Below are 21,154 nucleotides of genomic sequence, written 5' to 3' on the forward strand. Positions count from 1 at the left end.
CATTGTTGAAGCTATTAGATACGAAAATCGTGGTTACGGCCTAACGTTGATTCCGAAACCGATCAGAGTGACGTTTACTAGCAAAGAAAAATTGTCGTGTTGTATTGTCTATCGTAATTGTATATCGTGAAAAATCGAATTTATTAAGATTGATTTTTAAGAAACGCGAGTAACGCTGTTTCATCGAAAGACTTCTTCGAAAACGATTTCTGTTGTCTTTCTCACCATTCAAACTGGCAGATTAATTGCGTGTCGAATTGTGAAAAATCAATTTTGTTTAACATTGAACCTATTTATTACATCATTAGATACGAAAATCGTTGTTACGGTCCAACGCTGAATCGAACCGATCAGATTGACGTTTACTAGCACGAAATTGTCATGTTATAATGAAAAATTGAATTTATCGAAGGTTGAATTTTCACAACACGGAGAACGCAATTTCGTGAAAAGACTGGTTCGAAAACGATCTCGGTGATTCTTCGGCAACATAAAGTCAATGATTCTTTATGTGGAATCGTGAAAAATCGATTTTGTTTAACGTTGAACCTATTGGACGCGTAAATCGTTGTTACGACATAACGCTGATTCAAACCGATCAGAGTGACGTTTTCTAGCACGAAATTCTGTTGTTATTTCGAATTCCATGAAAAATTCAAAATGAAAAATTATTCAATTATTGATTGAAATTTTATTAAAGATTGAAGTTTCACAGAACGGAGAACGCTGTTTCATCGAAAGACTTCTTCGAAAACGATCTCGGTGATTCTATCCACTCGCAGATTTATCTGTAATTCTGAAAAGTCGATTTCGTTTATAACATTCGAGCGATGATTAGATACGAAAATCGTTGTTACGGCCCAACGGTGTTACGAAACGATCAGAGTGACGTTTTCTACCGCAAAATTGTCGTCTTATATCGAATTCAATTCAAAAATGAAGAAAAATTCAATTTGTTAAGATTGAATTTTAAAGAACACGAGTAACGCTGTTTCATCGAAAGATTTCTTCGAAAACGATGATTCGGTGATTCCTTGCAACATAAACTCAAAGAAAGATTCAATGTGGGAAAACCTATTCTTTCTTAACATTGTTGAAGCTATTAGATACGAAAATCGTGGTTACGGCCTAACGTTGATTCCGAAACCGATCAGAGTGACGTTTACTAGCAAAGAAAAATTGTCGTGTTGTATTGTCTATCGTAATTGTATATCGTGAAAAATCGAATTTATTAAGATTGATTTTTAAGAAACGCGAGTAACGCTGTTTCATCGAAAGACTTCTTCGAAAACGATTTCTGTTGTCTTTCTCACCATTCAAACTGGCAGATTAATTGCGTGTCGAATTGTGAAAAATCAATTTTGTTTAACATTGAACCTATTTATTACATCATTAGATACGAAAATCGTTGTTACGGTCCAACGCTGAATCGAACCGATCAGATTGACGTTTACTAGCACGAAATTGTCATGTTATAATGAAAAATTGAATTTATCGAAGGTTGAATTTTCACAACACGGAGAACGCAATTTCGTGAAAAGACTGGTTCGAAAACGATCTCGGTGATTCTTCGGCAACATAAAGTCAATGATTCTTTATGTGGAATCGTGAAAAATCGATTTTGTTTAACGTTGAACCTATTGGACGCGTAAATCGTTGTTACGACATAACGCTGATTCAAACCGATCAGAGTGACGTTTTCTAGCACGAAATTCTGTTGTTATTTCGAATTCCATGAAAAATTCAAAAATGAAAAATTATTCAATTATTGATTGAAATTTTATTAAAGATTGAAGTTTCACAGAACGGAGAACGCTGTTTCATCGAAAGACTTCTTCGAAAACGATCTCGGTGATTCTATCCACTCGCAGATTTATCTGTAATTCTGAAAAGTCGATTTCGTTTATAACATTCGAGCGATGATTAGATACGAAAATCGTTGTTACGGCCCAACGGTGTTACGAAACGATCAGAGTGACGTTTTCTACCGCAAAATTGTCGTCTTATATCGAATTCAATTCAAAAATGAAGAAAAATTCAATTTGTTAAGATTGAATTTTAAAGAACACGAGTAACGCTGTTTCATCGAAAGATTTCTTCGAAAACGATGATTCGGTGATTCCTTGCAACATAAACTCAAAGAAAGATTCAATGTGGGAAAACCTATTCTTTCTTAACATTGTTGAAGCTATTAGATACGAAAATCGTGGTTACGGCCTAACGTTGATTCCGAAACCGATCAGAGTGACGTTTACTAGCAAAGAAAAATTGTCGTGTTGTATTGTCTATCGTAATTGTATATCGTGAAAATCGAATTTATTAAGATTGATTTTTAAGAAACGCGAGTAACGCTGTTTCATCGAAAGACTTCTTCGAAAACGATTTCTGTTGTCTTTCTCACCATTCAAACTGGCAGATTAATTGCGTGTCGAATTGTGAAAAATCAATTTTGTTTAACATTGAACCTATTTATTACATCATTAGATACGAAAATCGTTGTTACGGTCCAACGCTGAATCGAACCGATCAGATTGACGTTTACTAGCACGAAATTGTCATGTTATAATGAAAAATTGAATTTATCGAAGGTTGAATTTTCACAACACGGAGAACGCAATTTCGTGAAAAGACTGGTTCGAAAACGATCTCGGTGATTCTTCGGCAACATAAAGTCAATGATTCTTTATGTGGAATCGTGAAAAATCGATTTTGTTTAACGTTGAACCTATTGGACGCGTAAATCGTTGTTACGACATAACGCTGATTCAAACCGATCAGAGTGACGTTTTCTAGCACGAAATTCTGTTGTTATTTCGAATTCCATGAAAAATTCAAAAATGAAAAATTATTCAATTATTGATTGAAATTTTATTAAAGATTGAAGTTTCACAGAACGGAGAACGCTGTTTCATCGAAAGACTTCTTCGAAAACGATCTCGGTGATTCTATCCACTCGCAGATTTATCTGTAATTCTGAAAAGTCGATTTCGTTTATAACATTCGAGCGATGATTAGATACGAAAATCGTTGTTACGGCCCAACGGTGTTACGAAACGATCAGAGTGACGTTTTCTACCGCAAAATTGTCGTCTTATATCGAATTCAATTCAAAAATGAAGAAAAATTCAATTTGTTAAGATTGAATTTTAAAGAACACGAGTAACGCTGTTTCATCGAAAGATTTCTTCGAAAACGATGATTCGGTGATTCCTTGCAACATAAACTCAAAGAAAGATTCAATGTGGGAAAACCTATTCTTTCTTAACATTGTTGAAGCTATTAGATACGAAAATCGTGGTTACGGCCTAACGTTGATTCCGAAACCGATCAGAGTGACGTTTACTAGCAAAGAAAAATTGTCGTGTTGTATTGTCTATCGTAATTGTATATCGTGAAAAATCGAATTTATTAAGATTGATTTTTAAGAAACGCGAGTAACGCTGTTTCATCGAAAGACTTCTTCGAAAACGATTTCTGTTGTCTTTCTCACCATTCAAACTGGCAGATTAATTGCGTGTCGAATTGTGAAAAATCAATTTTGTTTAACATTGAACCTATTTATTACATCATTAGATACGAAAATCGTTGTTACGGTCCAACGCTGAATCGAACCGATCAGATTGACGTTTACTAGCACGAAATTGTCATGTTATAATGAAAAATTGAATTTATCGAAGGTTGAATTTTCACAACACGGAGAACGCAATTTCGTGAAAAGACTGGTTCGAAAACGATCTCGGTGATTCTTCGGCAACATAAAGTCAATGATTCTTTATGTGGAATCGTGAAAAATCGATTTTGTTTAACGTTGAACCTATTGGACGCGTAAATCGTTGTTACGACATAACGCTGATTCAAACCGATCAGAGTGACGTTTTCTAGCACGAAATTCTGTTGTTATTTCGAATTCCATGAAAAATTCAAAAATGAAAAATTATTCAATTATTGATTGAAATTTTATTAAAGATTGAAGTTTCACAGAACGGAGAACGCTGTTTCATCGAAAGACTTCTTCGAAAACGATCTCGGTGATTCTATCCACTCGCAGATTTATCTGTAATTCTGAAAAGTCGATTTCGTTTATAACATTCGAGCGATGATTAGATACGAAAATCGTTGTTACGGCCCAACGGTGTTACGAAACGATCAGAGTGACGTTTTCTACCGCAAAATTGTCGTCTTATATCGAATTCAATTCAAAAATGAAGAAAAATTCAATTTGTTAAGATTGAATTTTAAAGAACACGAGTAACGCTGTTTCATCGAAAGATTTCTTCGAAAACGATGATTCGGTGATTCCTTGCAACATAAACTCAAAGAAAGATTCAATGTGGGAAAACCTATTCTTTCTTAACATTGTTGAAGCTATTAGATACGAAAATCGTGGTTACGGCCTAACGTTGATTCCGAAACCGATCAGAGTGACGTTTACTAGCAAAGAAAAATTGTCGTGTTGTATTGTCTATCGTAATTGTATATCGTGAAAAATCGAATTTATTAAGATTGATTTTTAAGAAACGCGAGTAACGCTGTTTCATCGAAAGACTTCTTCGAAAACGATTTCTGTTGTCTTTCTCACCATTCAAACTGGCAGATTAATTGCGTGTCGAATTGTGAAAAATCAATTTTGTTTAACATTGAACCTATTTATTACATCATTAGATACGAAAATCGTTGTTACGGTCCAACGCTGAATCGAACCGATCAGATTGACGTTTACTAGCACGAAATTGTCATGTTATAATGAAAAATTGAATTTATCGAAGGTTGAATTTTCACAACACGGAGAACGCAATTTCGTGAAAAGACTGGTTCGAAAACGATCTCGGTGATTCTTCGGCAACATAAAGTCAATGATTCTTTATGTGGAATCGTGAAAAATCGATTTTGTTTAACGTTGAACCTATTGGACGCGTAAATCGTTGTTACGACATAACGCTGATTCAAACCGATCAGAGTGACGTTTTCTAGCACGAAATTCTGTTGTTATTTCGAATTCCATGAAAAATTCAAAATGAAAAATTATTCAATTATTGATTGAAATTTTATTAAAGATTGAAGTTTCACAGAACGGAGAACGCTGTTTCATCGAAAGACTTCTTCGAAAACGATCTCGGTGATTCTATCCACTCGCAGATTTATCTGTAATTCTGAAAAGTCGATTTCGTTTATAACATTCGAGCGATGATTAGATACGAAAATCGTTGTTACGGCCCAACGGTGTTACGAAACGATCAGAGTGACGTTTTCTACCGCAAAATTGTCGTCTTATATCGAATTCAATTCAAAAATGAAGAAAAATTCAATTTGTTAAGATTGAATTTTAAAGAACACGAGTAACGCTGTTTCATCGAAAGATTTCTTCGAAAACGATGATTCGGTGATTCCTTGCAACATAAACTCAAAGAAAGATTCAATGTGGGAAAACCTATTCTTTCTTAACATTGTTGAAGCTATTAGATACGAAAATCGTGGTTACGGCCTAACGTTGATTCCGAAACCGATCAGAGTGACGTTTACTAGCAAAGAAAAATTGTCGTGTTGTATTGTCTATCGTAATTGTATATCGTGAAAAATCGAATTTATTAAGATTGATTTTTAAGAAACGCGAGTAACGCTGTTTCATCGAAAGACTTCTTCGAAAACGATTTCTGTTGTCTTTCTCACCATTCAAACTGGCAGATTAATTGCGTGTCGAATTGTGAAAAATCAATTTTGTTTAACATTGAACCTATTTATTACATCATTAGATACGAAAATCGTTGTTACGGTCCAACGCTGAATCGAACCGATCAGATTGACGTTTACTAGCACGAAATTGTCATGTTATAATGAAAAATTGAATTTATCGAAGGTTGAATTTTCACAACACGGAGAACGCAATTTCGTGAAAAGACTGGTTCGAAAACGATCTCGGTGATTCTTCGGCAACATAAAGTCAATGATTCTTTATGTGGAATCGTGAAAAATCGATTTTGTTTAACGTTGAACCTATTGGACGCGTAAATCGTTGTTACGACATAACGCTGATTCAAACCGATCAGAGTGACGTTTTCTAGCACGAAATTCTGTTGTTATTTCGAATTCCATGAAAAATTCAAAAATGAAAAATTATTCAATTATTGATTGAAATTTTATTAAAGATTGAAGTTTCACAGAACGGAGAACGCTGTTTCATCGAAAGACTTCTTCGAAAACGATCTCGGTGATTCTATCCACTCGCAGATTTATCTGTAATTCTGAAAAGTCGATTTCGTTTATAACATTCGAGCGATGATTAGATACGAAAATCGTTGTTACGGCCCAACGGTGTTACGAAACGATCAGAGTGACGTTTTCTACCGCAAAATTGTCGTCTTATATCGAATTCAATTCAAAAATGAAGAAAAATTCAATTTGTTAAGATTGAATTTTAAAGAACACGAGTAACGCTGTTTCATCGAAAGATTTCTTCGAAAACGATGATTCGGTGATTCCTTGCAACATAAACTCAAAGAAAGATTCAATGTGGGAAAACCTATTCTTTCTTAACATTGTTGAAGCTATTAGATACGAAAATCGTGGTTACGGCCTAACGTTGATTCCGAAACCGATCAGAGTGACGTTTACTAGCAAAGAAAAATTGTCGTGTTGTATTGTCTATCGTAATTGTATATCGTGAAAAATCGAATTTATTAAGATTGATTTTTAAGAAACGCGAGTAACGCTGTTTCATCGAAAGACTTCTTCGAAAACGATTTCTGTTGTCTTTCTCACCATTCAAACTGGCAGATTAATTGCGTGTCGAATTGTGAAAAATCAATTTTGTTTAACATTGAACCTATTTATTACATCATTAGATACGAAAATCGTTGTTACGGTCCAACGCTGAATCGAACCGATCAGATTGACGTTTACTAGCACGAAATTGTCATGTTATAATGAAAAATTGAATTTATCGAAGGTTGAATTTTCACAACACGGAGAACGCAATTTCGTGAAAAGACTGGTTCGAAAACGATCTCGGTGATTCTTCGGCAACATAAAGTCAATGATTCTTTATGTGGAATCGTGAAAAATCGATTTTGTTTAACGTTGAACCTATTGGACGCGTAAATCGTTGTTACGACATAACGCTGATTCAAACCGATCAGAGTGACGTTTTCTAGCACGAAATTCTGTTGTTATTTCGAATTCCATGAAAAATTCAAAAATGAAAAATTATTCAATTATTGATTGAAATTTTATTAAAGATTGAAGTTTCACAGAACGGAGAACGCTGTTTCATCGAAAGACTTCTTCGAAAACGATCTCGGTGATTCTATCCACTCGCAGATTTATCTGTAATTCTGAAAAGTCGATTTCGTTTATAACATTCGAGCGATGATTAGATACGAAAATCGTTGTTACGGCCCAACGGTGTTACGAAACGATCAGAGTGACGTTTTCTACCGCAAAATTGTCGTCTTATATCGAATTCAATTCAAAAATGAAGAAAAATTCAATTTGTTAAGATTGCTATACAGAGTTCCTCGACCAGAATGCCATCAGAGCTTGGTATTATAGGCCGCTAGATATTTCCTTGTCTATTTCTTCTTCCATCCTATATTTATGAACCAGATGACAGGTATGTTGTTGTTATTATTGTTGTCATTTCCTTTTTCTTCTGAGAAAAATGTCAAAAGTATTATCTTGAAAATGGGATCTGAGAGGCTTCGTAACTAAGGCATCTAGAACCTAAACTATGACTATACTAATCTAATATAATATATATATTAGTCTATACTAATCTGCCACTAGTTTATACTGTCTATATTAGTCTATAGTCGCCTCAGGGATCCTGATCCAAATCAAGGAGGAGATTTCCCCATGCCTGTGTTTTGGTATTTTTTAGAATATCGCTTTAAAGCAATGGTTATTCAACTTGTCAGTCTATGCCTACTTAGATATTCTTTTTCTCAGATCTCTCACCGGCGACGAGCGATTGTGCACTTCTTTCGCAAGTTGACAATTTTGCCCGACCATCAATACTCTATTTGGAGGGCGTCTTGACTCGGACTATGGCAACGTCATAAACCATAATCATATTTCACGCAGCTATTCCGCCTATTTTTATATCTATATTTTTATATCTATTTTATGTCTATATTTCTGATCGTATCCTTCCTCTTGTTCGGCCAAGACATGGCGAATACTGCAGCCTTCAAGGCGTCCTCATCCATGCGCTTAAACATCTATCTTCAGGACAAGCGCTGCTGAGCGACTCACAATGTTAGATTATATCATCGTGATGTAAAAATAATCATAATAAAGGAGCCTTTGTTCAGCCACTCATCCGTGTTCCCGGTCGAGGAGTGAAAATGTAGTAGGCTACCCGCAAATTAACAATCGATTTAAGATGCTTAAAATTACTAGAGTAATTTCTAAGTCCCATGATCCTTTATATAATATCTTTATTGATATATCTTAATTTTAAATAAATTAAATAAATTAGAAAATTTTCCAACTTTTTTAGTACTTAAGATCAAATTTATAAAAACTAAAAAATTCTAAGAATTATATTTGATATTACGAAAAATTATATATTTCTTGATTTAACATACCGCCTACTACTTGTGTTCAATATATTAAAATTTAGATTTATAATAATTGATTTATTGAATTATTATTTAAAATAGTTTTATTTAAAAACAATAATAAATATATAATAAAACTTAATTTTAGATCATTATGAAAAATACTAAATATCTAATATTTACAATAATATAATAATTATATATTTATGGATTTTATTTGTTGATTATTCGATTAATATACGTATGGTTTTGCATATTTAATGAATTTAGATATAATTATAAATATAACTAAATTAAATATAAGTATATAATTACATTAAATTATATTAAATTAAAAATATATAATATATAATTATGTATAGTGAAGAACAAGCTAAATGTTTTCAAAATTTGATAAATAAATTCTTGAAACAGTTGGTCCGTTCGTCGATTGTTTAGAAAATCATTCTTTGAATTATTTGATTAACTTCAGCATTATTTTTCTTAAGCATTATTTCAATATCAAATCAAGTGGAAGATTGTTTTTCTTATCAAAAATTATGGTTCTAAGTTTGATACTGAACTCAACTATGATATTTTGAAATGCTCTTGATATCATCTCTTGCAAAAATATCATTTGCTGATTTGTTTAATCTGAATTAATTTCAATCACATCTAGCGTCTACAATACATTTCCAATATGATTAAGAATAATTGAAATCAACAAGATTACTAAATAAGAGATAAAGGAGAATAGAAATTTAAATATTTTAATTTCCATTAAAACAAATGCATGAAATGCTGTTCATTATTCGCTTTTCAAATGAGTTCCAAACATTTCTTTCTCAAGAACTTCCAAAAATATGATGCAGACAAATCAAATATCAACCTATTCCTCTTTGAAAATGTTCGCTGCATCTATAATTTTTAGTATTCAATAGTATTCAATAAGTTTAATTTAACTGATTGTTTTCATCAAAAATTCTTATATTATTCTTATAATTTGATATTTGTATCGACTTCGACATGAAATGAAACAATATAATTAATGAATAAATCAGTAATATTAGAGTAGATAATTTGGATTAGAGAAATAATAAAAATATAAGCACAAATTTTGTGGGGCATATGATTATATCTCCTTTTCTATATTAAAAAAGAAATTCCACTTCGCAGATACAGAAAATTCTGAAATCATGAGGTAGGTAATTGATTCATCAAGTAATCCATATCTTTAGATTCTATATAATTGTATTACATATAACTAGGTATAATGTCTCATATTTCTATCTAAACAAAAATTTATACATTGATTTTTTAAGTTCATGAAGTATTTTATTCTGCTAAATTACTGCCCATTCTGGTTTTGAGAAAAATATTTGAAATCAATAGTAATATTGAAAGGTTTAAATTTTGTTCTAAATTCTTTTTTGAAAGGTCTAAATTTTGTTCTAAATATTCATGTGAGCAAGAATGAGGTCAAGCCACTTCATAGACACTACCTGAACTTTGATAATGATATAAATCTTATTCTTTGACTATTGATATAATACAAACAAAAATGCTTTACAATAATTCTTGAATTTAGAAATACAATGACTTAATGTTTTATATTAGCATATAAAAAACTAGTTAAAGGATATCTCAAAATTCACACAAAATTTTGATAGAAAGCACAGATTTATGATTAAAAATTGTAAATTTTTTATTGATTTATGAAGTGTAGGATTATGAAAAAATATATATATAACAGGGTAAATGATCTCTATGGCTTTCTTAGCACATACGCATTCTTTTGTTGAAATTTTCTACTTTTAAATAATAAATGTGACTGAATTTCGCGAATACAGCATTCAATTTTCTTCTTCAAGGCATGGTCATGGGTTTGTCAACACAAATCTTAGACTTCAAAAAACCTCCCTAAAAAAAGTCCAATAGCATTAAATAGCACGATCTGGACGGCCAATTCTGATCACCAAAATGGAAAATTACGACCAGGAAATGACTTATGCAGTAATTGAATAATTTATGGAATTATATGGCACCATCTTGTTGAAATCACATATCATCCACATCCATATAAAAAACTAGATTATCATGTCGCGATAGCAAACATTATTAACTGTTGTTGCCTGACCAATTACATTTTCGAAGAAGAATAGTTAGTCAAACAGTGATACGTTGTGGATTCATGTTTTTCAACAATCACTCATGGATTTTCTGAATCTCAAATGCGATAATTTTGTTAATTGACCATCTATTATTATGATTAACCATATCAAGATAAAAATGATCCTCATCATTGAAAATAATTTTAATTCGAAAAATACTAATTGTAGCTGCCAAATCTTTATTATTTTTAAAATATTGCTCAACAATGAAAACATATATTCCTTTTATATTCCTTTATATAACCATTATCATAACTGATATGAGAATATATACGGCGTTTAGATTTTAAAATGTAAACTTTTTCAATATATTTTATAAATCTAATATATATAAATAAGTAAAAAAAGTTATAAATATATAAATACATAAATTGTTTAATGTTAAATTTTATTAAAAAATTGTAAATAAAAATTCGAAGAGAACAATTAAAAGATATTTAATTTTTGTTTTACGATATATAGTTTCATCTGCGAACTATATTTATTATCATTAATATCTATAATTGTTAATTAATATTAATTTTTGTTTATTACTATTAACTTTTAATACTAAATACATAGTTACATAATTACATAATATTAAATACATAATATTCCATTTTAAAATAATCATTATCCTTAACAATATCCTTAACAATAGAATATTGACAGTTTAAAATAGAAATTATAATATTGTAAATTATTATATGTAATTCATTTTATTAGTTTGAATAAATCATTAATTCTTTCTATCAATTCATTTATTATTATTTTATTTATGTTATTTTTATTTCAAAGATTTTTCTTTAAAATTCTCGATAAAATCAAATAGTATAAAATTGAATAATCTCAGAAACCATAATATTGATTTTTCTCAACTTATTCATTTTTAAGAAAAAAGTTTTAAATAATTTAATTTAAATTTAATTATTATCATAACTATACAGCAATAACAAGGTCTATAACTGTTCGAATTTCATTTATTATTTTTATTTATAATCTTTTATAAAGTGAATATATTTATATAATAATTATATAATAATTTTTGCTTATCATATAAAATATAAATAAAGTTCAATACACATTACTTCAATATACATTCAATACACATTACTTCAAATTCAGGATAATTTATATATTTCTTTTGTGCAATAAAAATAATTGTTTTAAATTTTATTTATTATTTAATAATTTTTATTACTTTAAATTTCTATTATTTCTATAGTAATTTATTATAATATTAAATACAATAATTTATATATATATTACAAGCAAAAAATATAATTTTTGAGACATAAATCTTCATCGAATATTATTATTACATATTTTAATTAATTATCCCAATAAAATGCAAATATCTTAACATAGAAAATAAAACTTAACATAGAAAATTAAATTATATTAATTAATATAAATTAATATTATCAGTATATATATATATATATATATATATATATAATTAGTAAATATATATATATACATTAACTAATTTTATAATTAAATGAAAATAATAATAAATTTTTATTAAAAATAATTTATTTAAAAATATATAAGACAGAGACTTCTGACTAAAAAATTATTTTTAAATTTAAAAACATTTTTTTTAAATTATTATTGATTAATTATTACAAATTTAAAATTATTTATTATATTATTTATTGTATTATATTTATTATATTATATTTAAAATTGTTTAATAATTTTATATTATTTTGTTTTATATTATTATAAATATTTTTTTTATTTTAATGAATTATATTTAAATAAAAATATTTTTTTTCATTATATTTTATATTATATTTTTTATTATATTCATTATATTTTTAAATTATATCTTATTATTTATATATAAAATTTTTATATAATTATATATTTATATTTATTATATTATTTATATAAATATATATAAATTATTACTAAAAATATAAATAAATACATATATTATAATTAATCATTCTTTTTATTCTTGTTTTGAAATTTTTTTTTTATATTTTTTTTATATTTTTAATTTTTATTATTTATCTTTTATTACATTAAACTGTTTAATAAGTACATATTTCCTAAAAAAAACTAAATTATTTAAATTAATCTTAAAACAGCTGCGATGTGATAATCAAGTTCTTTAATTATTCACAAAAAATTTTGATATAATAATTTAATATAATGATATAATATTAAATTCTGTTTATGCGTACATATTCGTAACAACACATATGTGCAACAATATATAAATATCACTTTTCAATTGCATAAATATAATATAATAAACGAATAATAATTTCTAATAAAGTATCATCTTAATATGATCCATATATCTATAATGTACTTGATATTTGAATATTATAAAAATAATCTTTAATTTAAATGATCGAAATTAGTTTTTTTGTTGTATATATAGAATATTTATAAAAATATGATACTTTTGAAGAGTGGATTCAGACATCAAAAAAAATTCATATACACATATATTTGATTAATACTTATTTAAGATTTTAATTTGCATTAAATAGAATGAGAAGTGAATATATATATGCTCATTATTTTTATTTATAATTTGAAAAATATATATAACTATAACTTGAAAAATACGATGATATTTATTTATGTATGTTTATTAAAATTATGAAATACATTTTTTTCACCTTTATAAGATTTTTTAATGAGAAAATTGATGATTATTCATATAAATTGTCTTAATAAATATCCTTAAAAATATTTTCAATGATATTCAACTTAATAATAATTTCAGTAATCATTTCGATTTATATAGTTTGTTTCTTATTTCTTAATTAATTTAATGTATGTCATATTGAAAATAATTGATCTCTCTGCAATAAAAATTCTTTTTCTAATTTTTTATAATTTAATTTTTTATAATTTTAACTCATTTCTATTTATCTTTTTGATTATTTTGTTATTTAAATATTTTAATTTTAGAATTTTCATCATTTTTTTTAATTAATTGTATCGATACTATTTTTTTCATAATTTTTTGACACAATTTTTTATGATATGATCTTCTCTATATGACTGTTACTAAGCAATTAAAAATATAATAAACAAAAAAATAGCACATATAATTGGACAAAAAGTAAAAAAGTATTTTATTTAAATGATGCAAAAATATTCATAATTTTTCTATAAAACATAAATATTTTTAAAAATATATATATATATATATATATATATATATATCGTTTCTTCGGAATATGTTATTGCTGAAAAATAAAATATATTAATTTGAAATTGAATCTAGTAATATTGAAAAAATATTATTGCATTTATATTGAATTTATATATAATATTTATATATAATTTATATATAATTTATATATAATATATATAGTATATGTCTCAGTCAAAAAGATAGTACTCTAATTTTCAATATTTCTCGATATTAGTGAAGAATTTATTCATAAATATATATCTATATCTATATAAAATATCTTTTTTTTAATAAGAAGAAGTCAAACACACTTTCTTTTATAAAAAGTAGTCATTTATGTAAAAAATGAGTGGAACAAAATGATAGAACGTATTTGAAAAAAACAAAGAGTTTTACAGTTAAATATTTTTTTTTTCATTTGAAAATGAAAAGATTTTTGACAATGATTTTTATGTGCTAAATGTGAATCTGTAAATATCATGTATAAAGTTGTATATGATATTTAAAGGTTTAAAAAATAAATAGATACAAAATCGATTTTTAATATATTTTATATTATATTTTATTTATACTAAAATAATTTTTTTCTAATATTTTCATCAATTGTACTGATACTAATGCTTTCTCTGAATTTGATTTTTATTATAGGACTTTTTTCTTATATATAGAACTTAATATATAGAACTTTGAAATTATTTCATTTTTAATTTTAATTATATAAATAAATATATAAATAATAAATATATAAATTACATAAATAAATATATAAATAAAAACTCAAAAAGTATATAAAAAATATATAAAAGTATATAAAAGAATATTTTGCTTTATTGTTAAGAATCATAACTATACATTTTCAATTAGTTCTTATTCATTTTTTATATAAACTGTAAAATTTATAAAAAAAAATGTTAATATATGTTTGATTTTCCTCTATATTATTAAAGAAAGAATTACATAAGTATATATTTGAAAATTAAAATTTTAAATATTTGAATAAAATAAAATTTAATGAATTAAAATTAAAATGAATAAAAATAAAATTAATATCGAAAAATACTGAAAATCATAAAATATATTATTTTTTGAAGAAGATATATGTTATGATTGATGAATCCAGTTTATGCTACGATATCATTTAAGTTTAATGTTAATTATTCATAGTTATTAGAATGTAAATGAAATTTGAAAAATCTAAAAAATGTAAAAATGCAAACGAAAATTAATATTAAAACTTTGTAAAGAAAAGAAATTTTATAAATAATTAATCTTTCTAATAAAAATAAATGGACAAAAGTAAGTATTATAATAATGTGTAAATATTATATTATTAAAAAATAAAATTAAGAGGAAATCTTATAAATGAAAAAAGTTATACAAAAAAGTTAAAATATCATGGAAAAAAAATAATTGAAATAATAATGATTTCGATTACATTCATTCTGAAATTTGAAAATATATTCAAAAATATAGAGAAAAAATTTCTTAAGTTCTATTAAAAAAAGTTAAAAGAATATAATTTTTATTATAGAATAATAAAAAAAAATCGTATATTAATTATTATTATATTAGATATATTAAAAAAAAATACATTGGTAAAGACAAAATTTTCTGAAATATTGTGATCTTTTTTAAATTATTATTATTATTTCTTTATCGATTTATTTCATCGCCAACATAAATTCTATATTATTAATAATATAATATTTTTTTTAATTAGTTTTTTTTTATTAAACTAGACTAATTTTTTTATCTTTTACTACTTTTTTTTTAGATATATAGCTAATATACTGATATATTAATTCTCTAAACTGGATAGTGATCCATATTTTTAAATACTTATTTTTGAAATTTTTAAATACTTAGATAAAGATTTTTCTATGATAAATATTTTTCTATTAAGAATATTTGATTCATAAACAAATAAAGTAGTTTTAGTTTGCTTAACCATTTTAATTAAAATTAATAATTAATATTAATAAATATAATTTTATAATTATAAATTATATATATATAATTTAATTATTAATAATTTAATAATTATTTAATTATTAATTATTAAAAAAATTTTAATTGAACTTATTAAACTTTCTTATTAAACTTTATTTTATATACCATTTCTTGTTTTTTATTTGCATTAATACAGTTTTTCATGTTTGAATTGAAAAAATATTTAAAAGAAGGGAGGAAAAATATTCAAAAGAAATTTTTTAATATATAGAAGATGCATATTCAGAATCAATAATAATGATGCCCTTGATCTAATGATGATATCAAATCATATTTTTTTCATTGTATCCTTTTCATAAATTTAATAAGTAAATAAAAAAATTAACTAATAATTAATATTTTAAATGAAAAATAATTAATTGTTCTTGAATAAATATTTATTTAAATATAATAAAAAAAAATTAATTATAATATTTTGCAAAATGTTTTAGGAAATTATCAGAAATTTTACTTTTGATATCGAAAATATTCAATTACATATTATTACCATATTTTAATACAATACAACAATAATTTAAAATTAAGTTCAAATGCATATGCATGAATGTCATTAGAAAATAAAAAAATCATCGTTCTACATCGATTTTCTATCTTTAAGAAATTTATAATATCTTTTTCAAGACATATTCCTTTCACTTTTTTTCTATTATCAAATTTATTTTAATATTTCAATATTTTATTCAATATTTATTTCAATATTTTAAAATTATTTAAAAATTATTTTAAAATTATTTTAAAATTTACTTTATATATATTTATATACATATGTATACACATATATATTATTATTTAATCTTGATAATTGTATTTTATTATAGTATTATTTTGAAGAATTAAATATGATATTTTATTAAATAATAAAATTAAATATAGAAAAAATAAATTTTTATTGTTTAAAATTTTAATACGATTATTCAAATACTTTCTAAAGCTAAATATGAGTCAATTCCTAGAATAAATCTTTTAATATCGCATGTATCATTTCTTTAAATATTAATTTCAAAAATATGAAGGAAAAATATATATATTTATCATTATAAATAATTTGTTATATTTATATTAATTATTATTATTATATTAATAATATTATTATATAATACATTATTATTATTATATATATTTTATATAATATATAATTATTATTATTATAATATATTATTATTATATATATTAAGAATAATAATTATTATATTAAGAATAATAAATAAATTAGTAAAACATAATCTTTTAATTTTTTAATCTTTGAATGTATAATAATTTATACATTCTAAGCAACAAATCTATGCATTCTGAGATTCAAATTCATAATAAATAAATTTATAATTAAGATAATTAATAATATTTAATAATCATATATATAATCATACATAAAATATTATATTATATATATATAATATATAATATATAATTATATATATACAATATAATATAAAATAAAAACAATTCAAGCCTATTTATTTTTATAATTCGCGCTTAAATTCATATTGCTTATTCAGATATATTAAAGATCGATAAAACATACGTTGCATCACGTTACAAAGTAACAATATAGAAAAATGGCTGCATGATTTTTTATTTTTCCCTTTTTTTCTTCAATTTCATATCTTTTATCTAAAAATTTACTTACTTTTGTTCATTCTTTAAATTCATGATTAAGAAAATTATGTGCTTATAAAATGTTGCCTCGTTTAGGGTTTTTTTATGAATTGCATTATTTTTACTCAATTCGATTGGACAATAGAAGTATCAGTTACGAATTAAATTCAAATTGTTTTTACTTAAAAATTTATAATTGAAACTGAAATTAAATAATAACATTCTAAACAATATAATGACAAAATTTAATTTTTTAATAATGCAAGTTTTGACCAATATCTTTTTAAATATTTTAATCTATCAGAAATAACCAATAAAATCCACATTCTTTTCAAATACCTTTTCTATGTATATGAACTAGGCTGTGTAAATCATGTAGAATATTTGGAAGTGTGAATGGCTCTTTGTACTTAGAAGTCGAATTTCTGATGCAATATTCGTTAACAAGACGTGAATGCACTGTATAGACAGTACGAAAGTATTGAGGCCCGCGTGATAAAGATGCTATTATATATTTGAAAGATAAGCAAATTAATAAGATAATTGAAGACACCAAAGTATTTAGAACAATTTTCGAAATGACTGAAGAAGATTCGGTATGTAATAATATTATATTATATTATATCTTTAGAAAAGAATCTATGTCATATAGAAAAAGCATGGGACTATGATTATCTTGACATACTTCTTGATTTTTTAATTTAATTTTAATACTTATATAAAAAATAAAATTTAAATCTATGTAAAAGAATATTTTATAACGTAATTTTTATATGATAAGAAAAATGCCACTTTTATACATTCCAACCTCAAAACCATGTGGAGAATAGTATTCGATGAAATGTACAAATATATATTTATTATCAATATATTATAATAAATATTTTATTATCATTATTATATAATGTTCCATTTATTACGAATATAATATAATATTACATTTAATCTATAAAACATTTTGAAATATATTTAACATGATATAAATTAAAAAAATTTATTTTTAAATTTTTAAGAAAATATATTAGATTAATTAAGATAATTAATAATCTTTTGTTATATCAATAAAGTCATTAAATTTCTTAAATATAATATGTAAAATAATAAAATATAAAATTTTACATATAATTACGATATATTCATATAATAATGTAATAATTAAAAAAAATTTAAAGGTATTTGATCCTACTTTGAAAAAGAAAAAGAAGAAAAAGAAAACTACTTTTGATCTTGATGCAGCATTTAATGAAAACAGTAGTACCGGTGATATCTTGGAAAATATTGATAAAGAAAATCAAGAACCTGAACCTTCTGTACCAGCTGAAGATGACGAAGCATTGGATTTAGAAAATTTTGGAAGAAAGAAAAAGAAGAAGAAAAAAGCATTTAATTTAGATGAACTTGATGCAGCTTTGCCTGATACAAAAAAAGAGGTAATATATATATAATATGATATGTAACTATGTATGAAATTATATTTAATAGTATAATATATTATTTATAATTTATAATTTATAATTTGGAAAGGATGTTGTTGAACAACAAACAGAAGAAGTTATTGTGGATGACACTTTTGACTTAGATATGGATTTTTCAAAAACTAAAAAGAAAAAAAAGAAAAAGAAAGATCTTGATGAATTAGTAGCTGAAGAAGAACGTAAAGAAATTGAAGATAAAGAAAATGGTAAATATTATATATTGCAAAAATATCTAAGTTTGTGGTAACTAGTTGTTTATGTTATACATTATTTGTTAACATGCTGCACTGAATCTGAGCGAAGTGCAGAGTATGGTAAGAAATATGTATTTGGTACTTTCTATAATTTCTTAATTTGTATATATATATATATATATATATATATATATATATAAAATCCATATAATAACTAATTTTATATATCATAATCATTAGTTTAGTTCCAACATAAAATAAATTGTAATTTTTCTTTGTTATTATATATTTTCATCAATATTTAATATGAAATAATATTAAATGATAATTAATATGAAAAAAAATTTGAATAATAAGATTGTATACACACACACACACACACACAAAATCTTAAAAGATTTAATATATCAATCAATAAATTTATTTATTAAATCTTTTATCATTTTTTTTAATATATAATCATATATTAAATTAATAGAATATATATTATAATAATTATATTTCTTAATAGAAGAAACAAGTTGGGTTGGATCAGACAGAGATTATACTTATGACGAATTATTGGTAAGAGTATTTAATATTATGAGAGAAAAAAATCCAGACATGGTTGCTGGTAAAAAACAGAAGTTTGTCATGCGTCCTCCACAAGTAGTACGTATAGGCACTAAAAAAACATCTTTTGCTAATTTTACAGAGGTTAGTTTTATAATAATATTTATTTATTTAAATTTATAAATTGTAAATTCTTTTTTTTTATTATTGTCTTACAATTTTTAATTGTAGATATGCAAAACACTTCATAGGCAACCAAAACATTTACTCGACTTTTTACTCGCTGAATTAGGAACTAGTGGTTCTGTTGATGGAAATAGTCAACTTATCATTAAGGGTCGTTTTCAACAGAAACAAATAGAAAATGTTCTTAGGAGATACATTAAAGAATATGTTACCTGCCACACTTGTCGTTCTCCAGATACCATTCTTCAAAAAGATACCCGACTATTTTTCTTACAATGTGAAACTTGTGGTTCAAGATGTTCAGTAGCTAGTATAAAATCTGGTTTTCAGGTAATTATTTTTAAAAAAATTTTTTAAAGCATTTATAATTAATTTGATATTTTTAAAAACTTTTCTAATAATCAATTATTTGTTTTAGGCTGTTACAGGAAAACGTGCAGCTATTCGAGCAAAAACTGCCTAAAAAATTTATCATGTATCACGTTTATCAATTTTGTAGCATAATTTTGAAATTATCTGAGATTTCTTATGTCAGAACGCAGTTTTTTACAATATCTATTATAATGGTGTGCAATTTGAACATTCATTTTTTTACTTATAGCAATTGAAATGATCGATTAAAAAAAGAAAAAACATTGTAAAATTTATTGCACAATATTTTTTATTAATCTGCAACAAACAAACAAAAATTATAGAAAAAATTATTGATGAAAAAATTTTTCTTCATATTTACCTGCTATTTTTAACTATTCTTATCTTTATTTTTTGGGTTTGAAGTCTTTAATATACTATTTCCTCTTAGAATATATAAAATTATATGATTTAACATAATTTTAACTTTTTTTTACACATTTTCATTATTTTGGCAATAATCATATTGAACGCTTTCTAAAAAAATAGCTATACAGTTATATTGTACACTATTTCAATGATGGGGATAAAATAATCATATGATATGAAATGCATTATCCATTTGTCTACCATGTGACATAACATCTTGTATAAAGAACTGTCTACTAAATATAAAATATAGATTACCAGTTATAAACAATAAATTTTAAGCTGGTAATAACTTGTTACATCATTTTCTGTATACAAAAAAACTATAACACTAAATTCGAGTACATTATTACGCATGGTGAAAAGTATTATTCCCATAATTATCTTTTTGTGAAAAATATCATGATAAAATATAATTTTTTTAAGCGATCAATAGCTAACTTACTTAATTAATTTATTCAATTGTATTTATTAGGTAATAAATTTATTTTAAGAAACTCTATTATTCTTC

The 21,154-nt window shown here is 24.8% G+C and overlaps 1 protein-coding gene across 1 annotated transcript; it reads left to right on the top strand.

Annotated features, from left to right (window-relative positions):
* Positions 1–17,794: 17,794 nt before the first annotated feature.
* Positions 17,795–21,145, top strand: LOC107993283 (eukaryotic translation initiation factor 2 subunit 2). The gene is made up of 6 exons (XM_017049628.3): positions 17,795–18,052; positions 18,629–18,886; positions 18,981–19,137; positions 19,637–19,821; positions 19,909–20,193; positions 20,282–21,145. Exons 1-6 carry the CDS (start codon positions 18,035–18,037, stop codon positions 20,324–20,326), a joined length of 948 nt encoding a protein of 315 aa, XP_016905117.1. The 5' UTR covers positions 17,795–18,034; the 3' UTR covers positions 20,327–21,145.
* The last annotated feature ends 9 nt before the right edge of the window (positions 21,146–21,154 follow it).

The sequence above is a fragment of the Apis cerana genome, linkage group LG12 (genome assembly GCF_029169275.1).
Source record: "Apis cerana isolate GH-2021 linkage group LG12, AcerK_1.0, whole genome shotgun sequence".
In the NCBI taxonomy this organism is placed as follows: Eukaryota; Metazoa; Arthropoda; class Insecta; order Hymenoptera; family Apidae; genus Apis; species Apis cerana.

What these genes read in the sequence shown, in the direction of transcription:
- LOC107993283 (XM_017049628.3), top strand. An exon ending in TGCCTGATACAAAAAAAGAG is followed by an intron (nt 18,887 to 18,980) that starts GTAATATATATA and finishes TAATTTGGAAAG; the next exon opens with GATGTTGTTGAACAACAAAC. An exon ending in CTTTTGCTAATTTTACAGAG is followed by an intron (nt 19,822 to 19,908) that starts GTTAGTTTTATA and finishes TTTTAATTGTAG; the next exon opens with ATATGCAAAACACTTCATAG.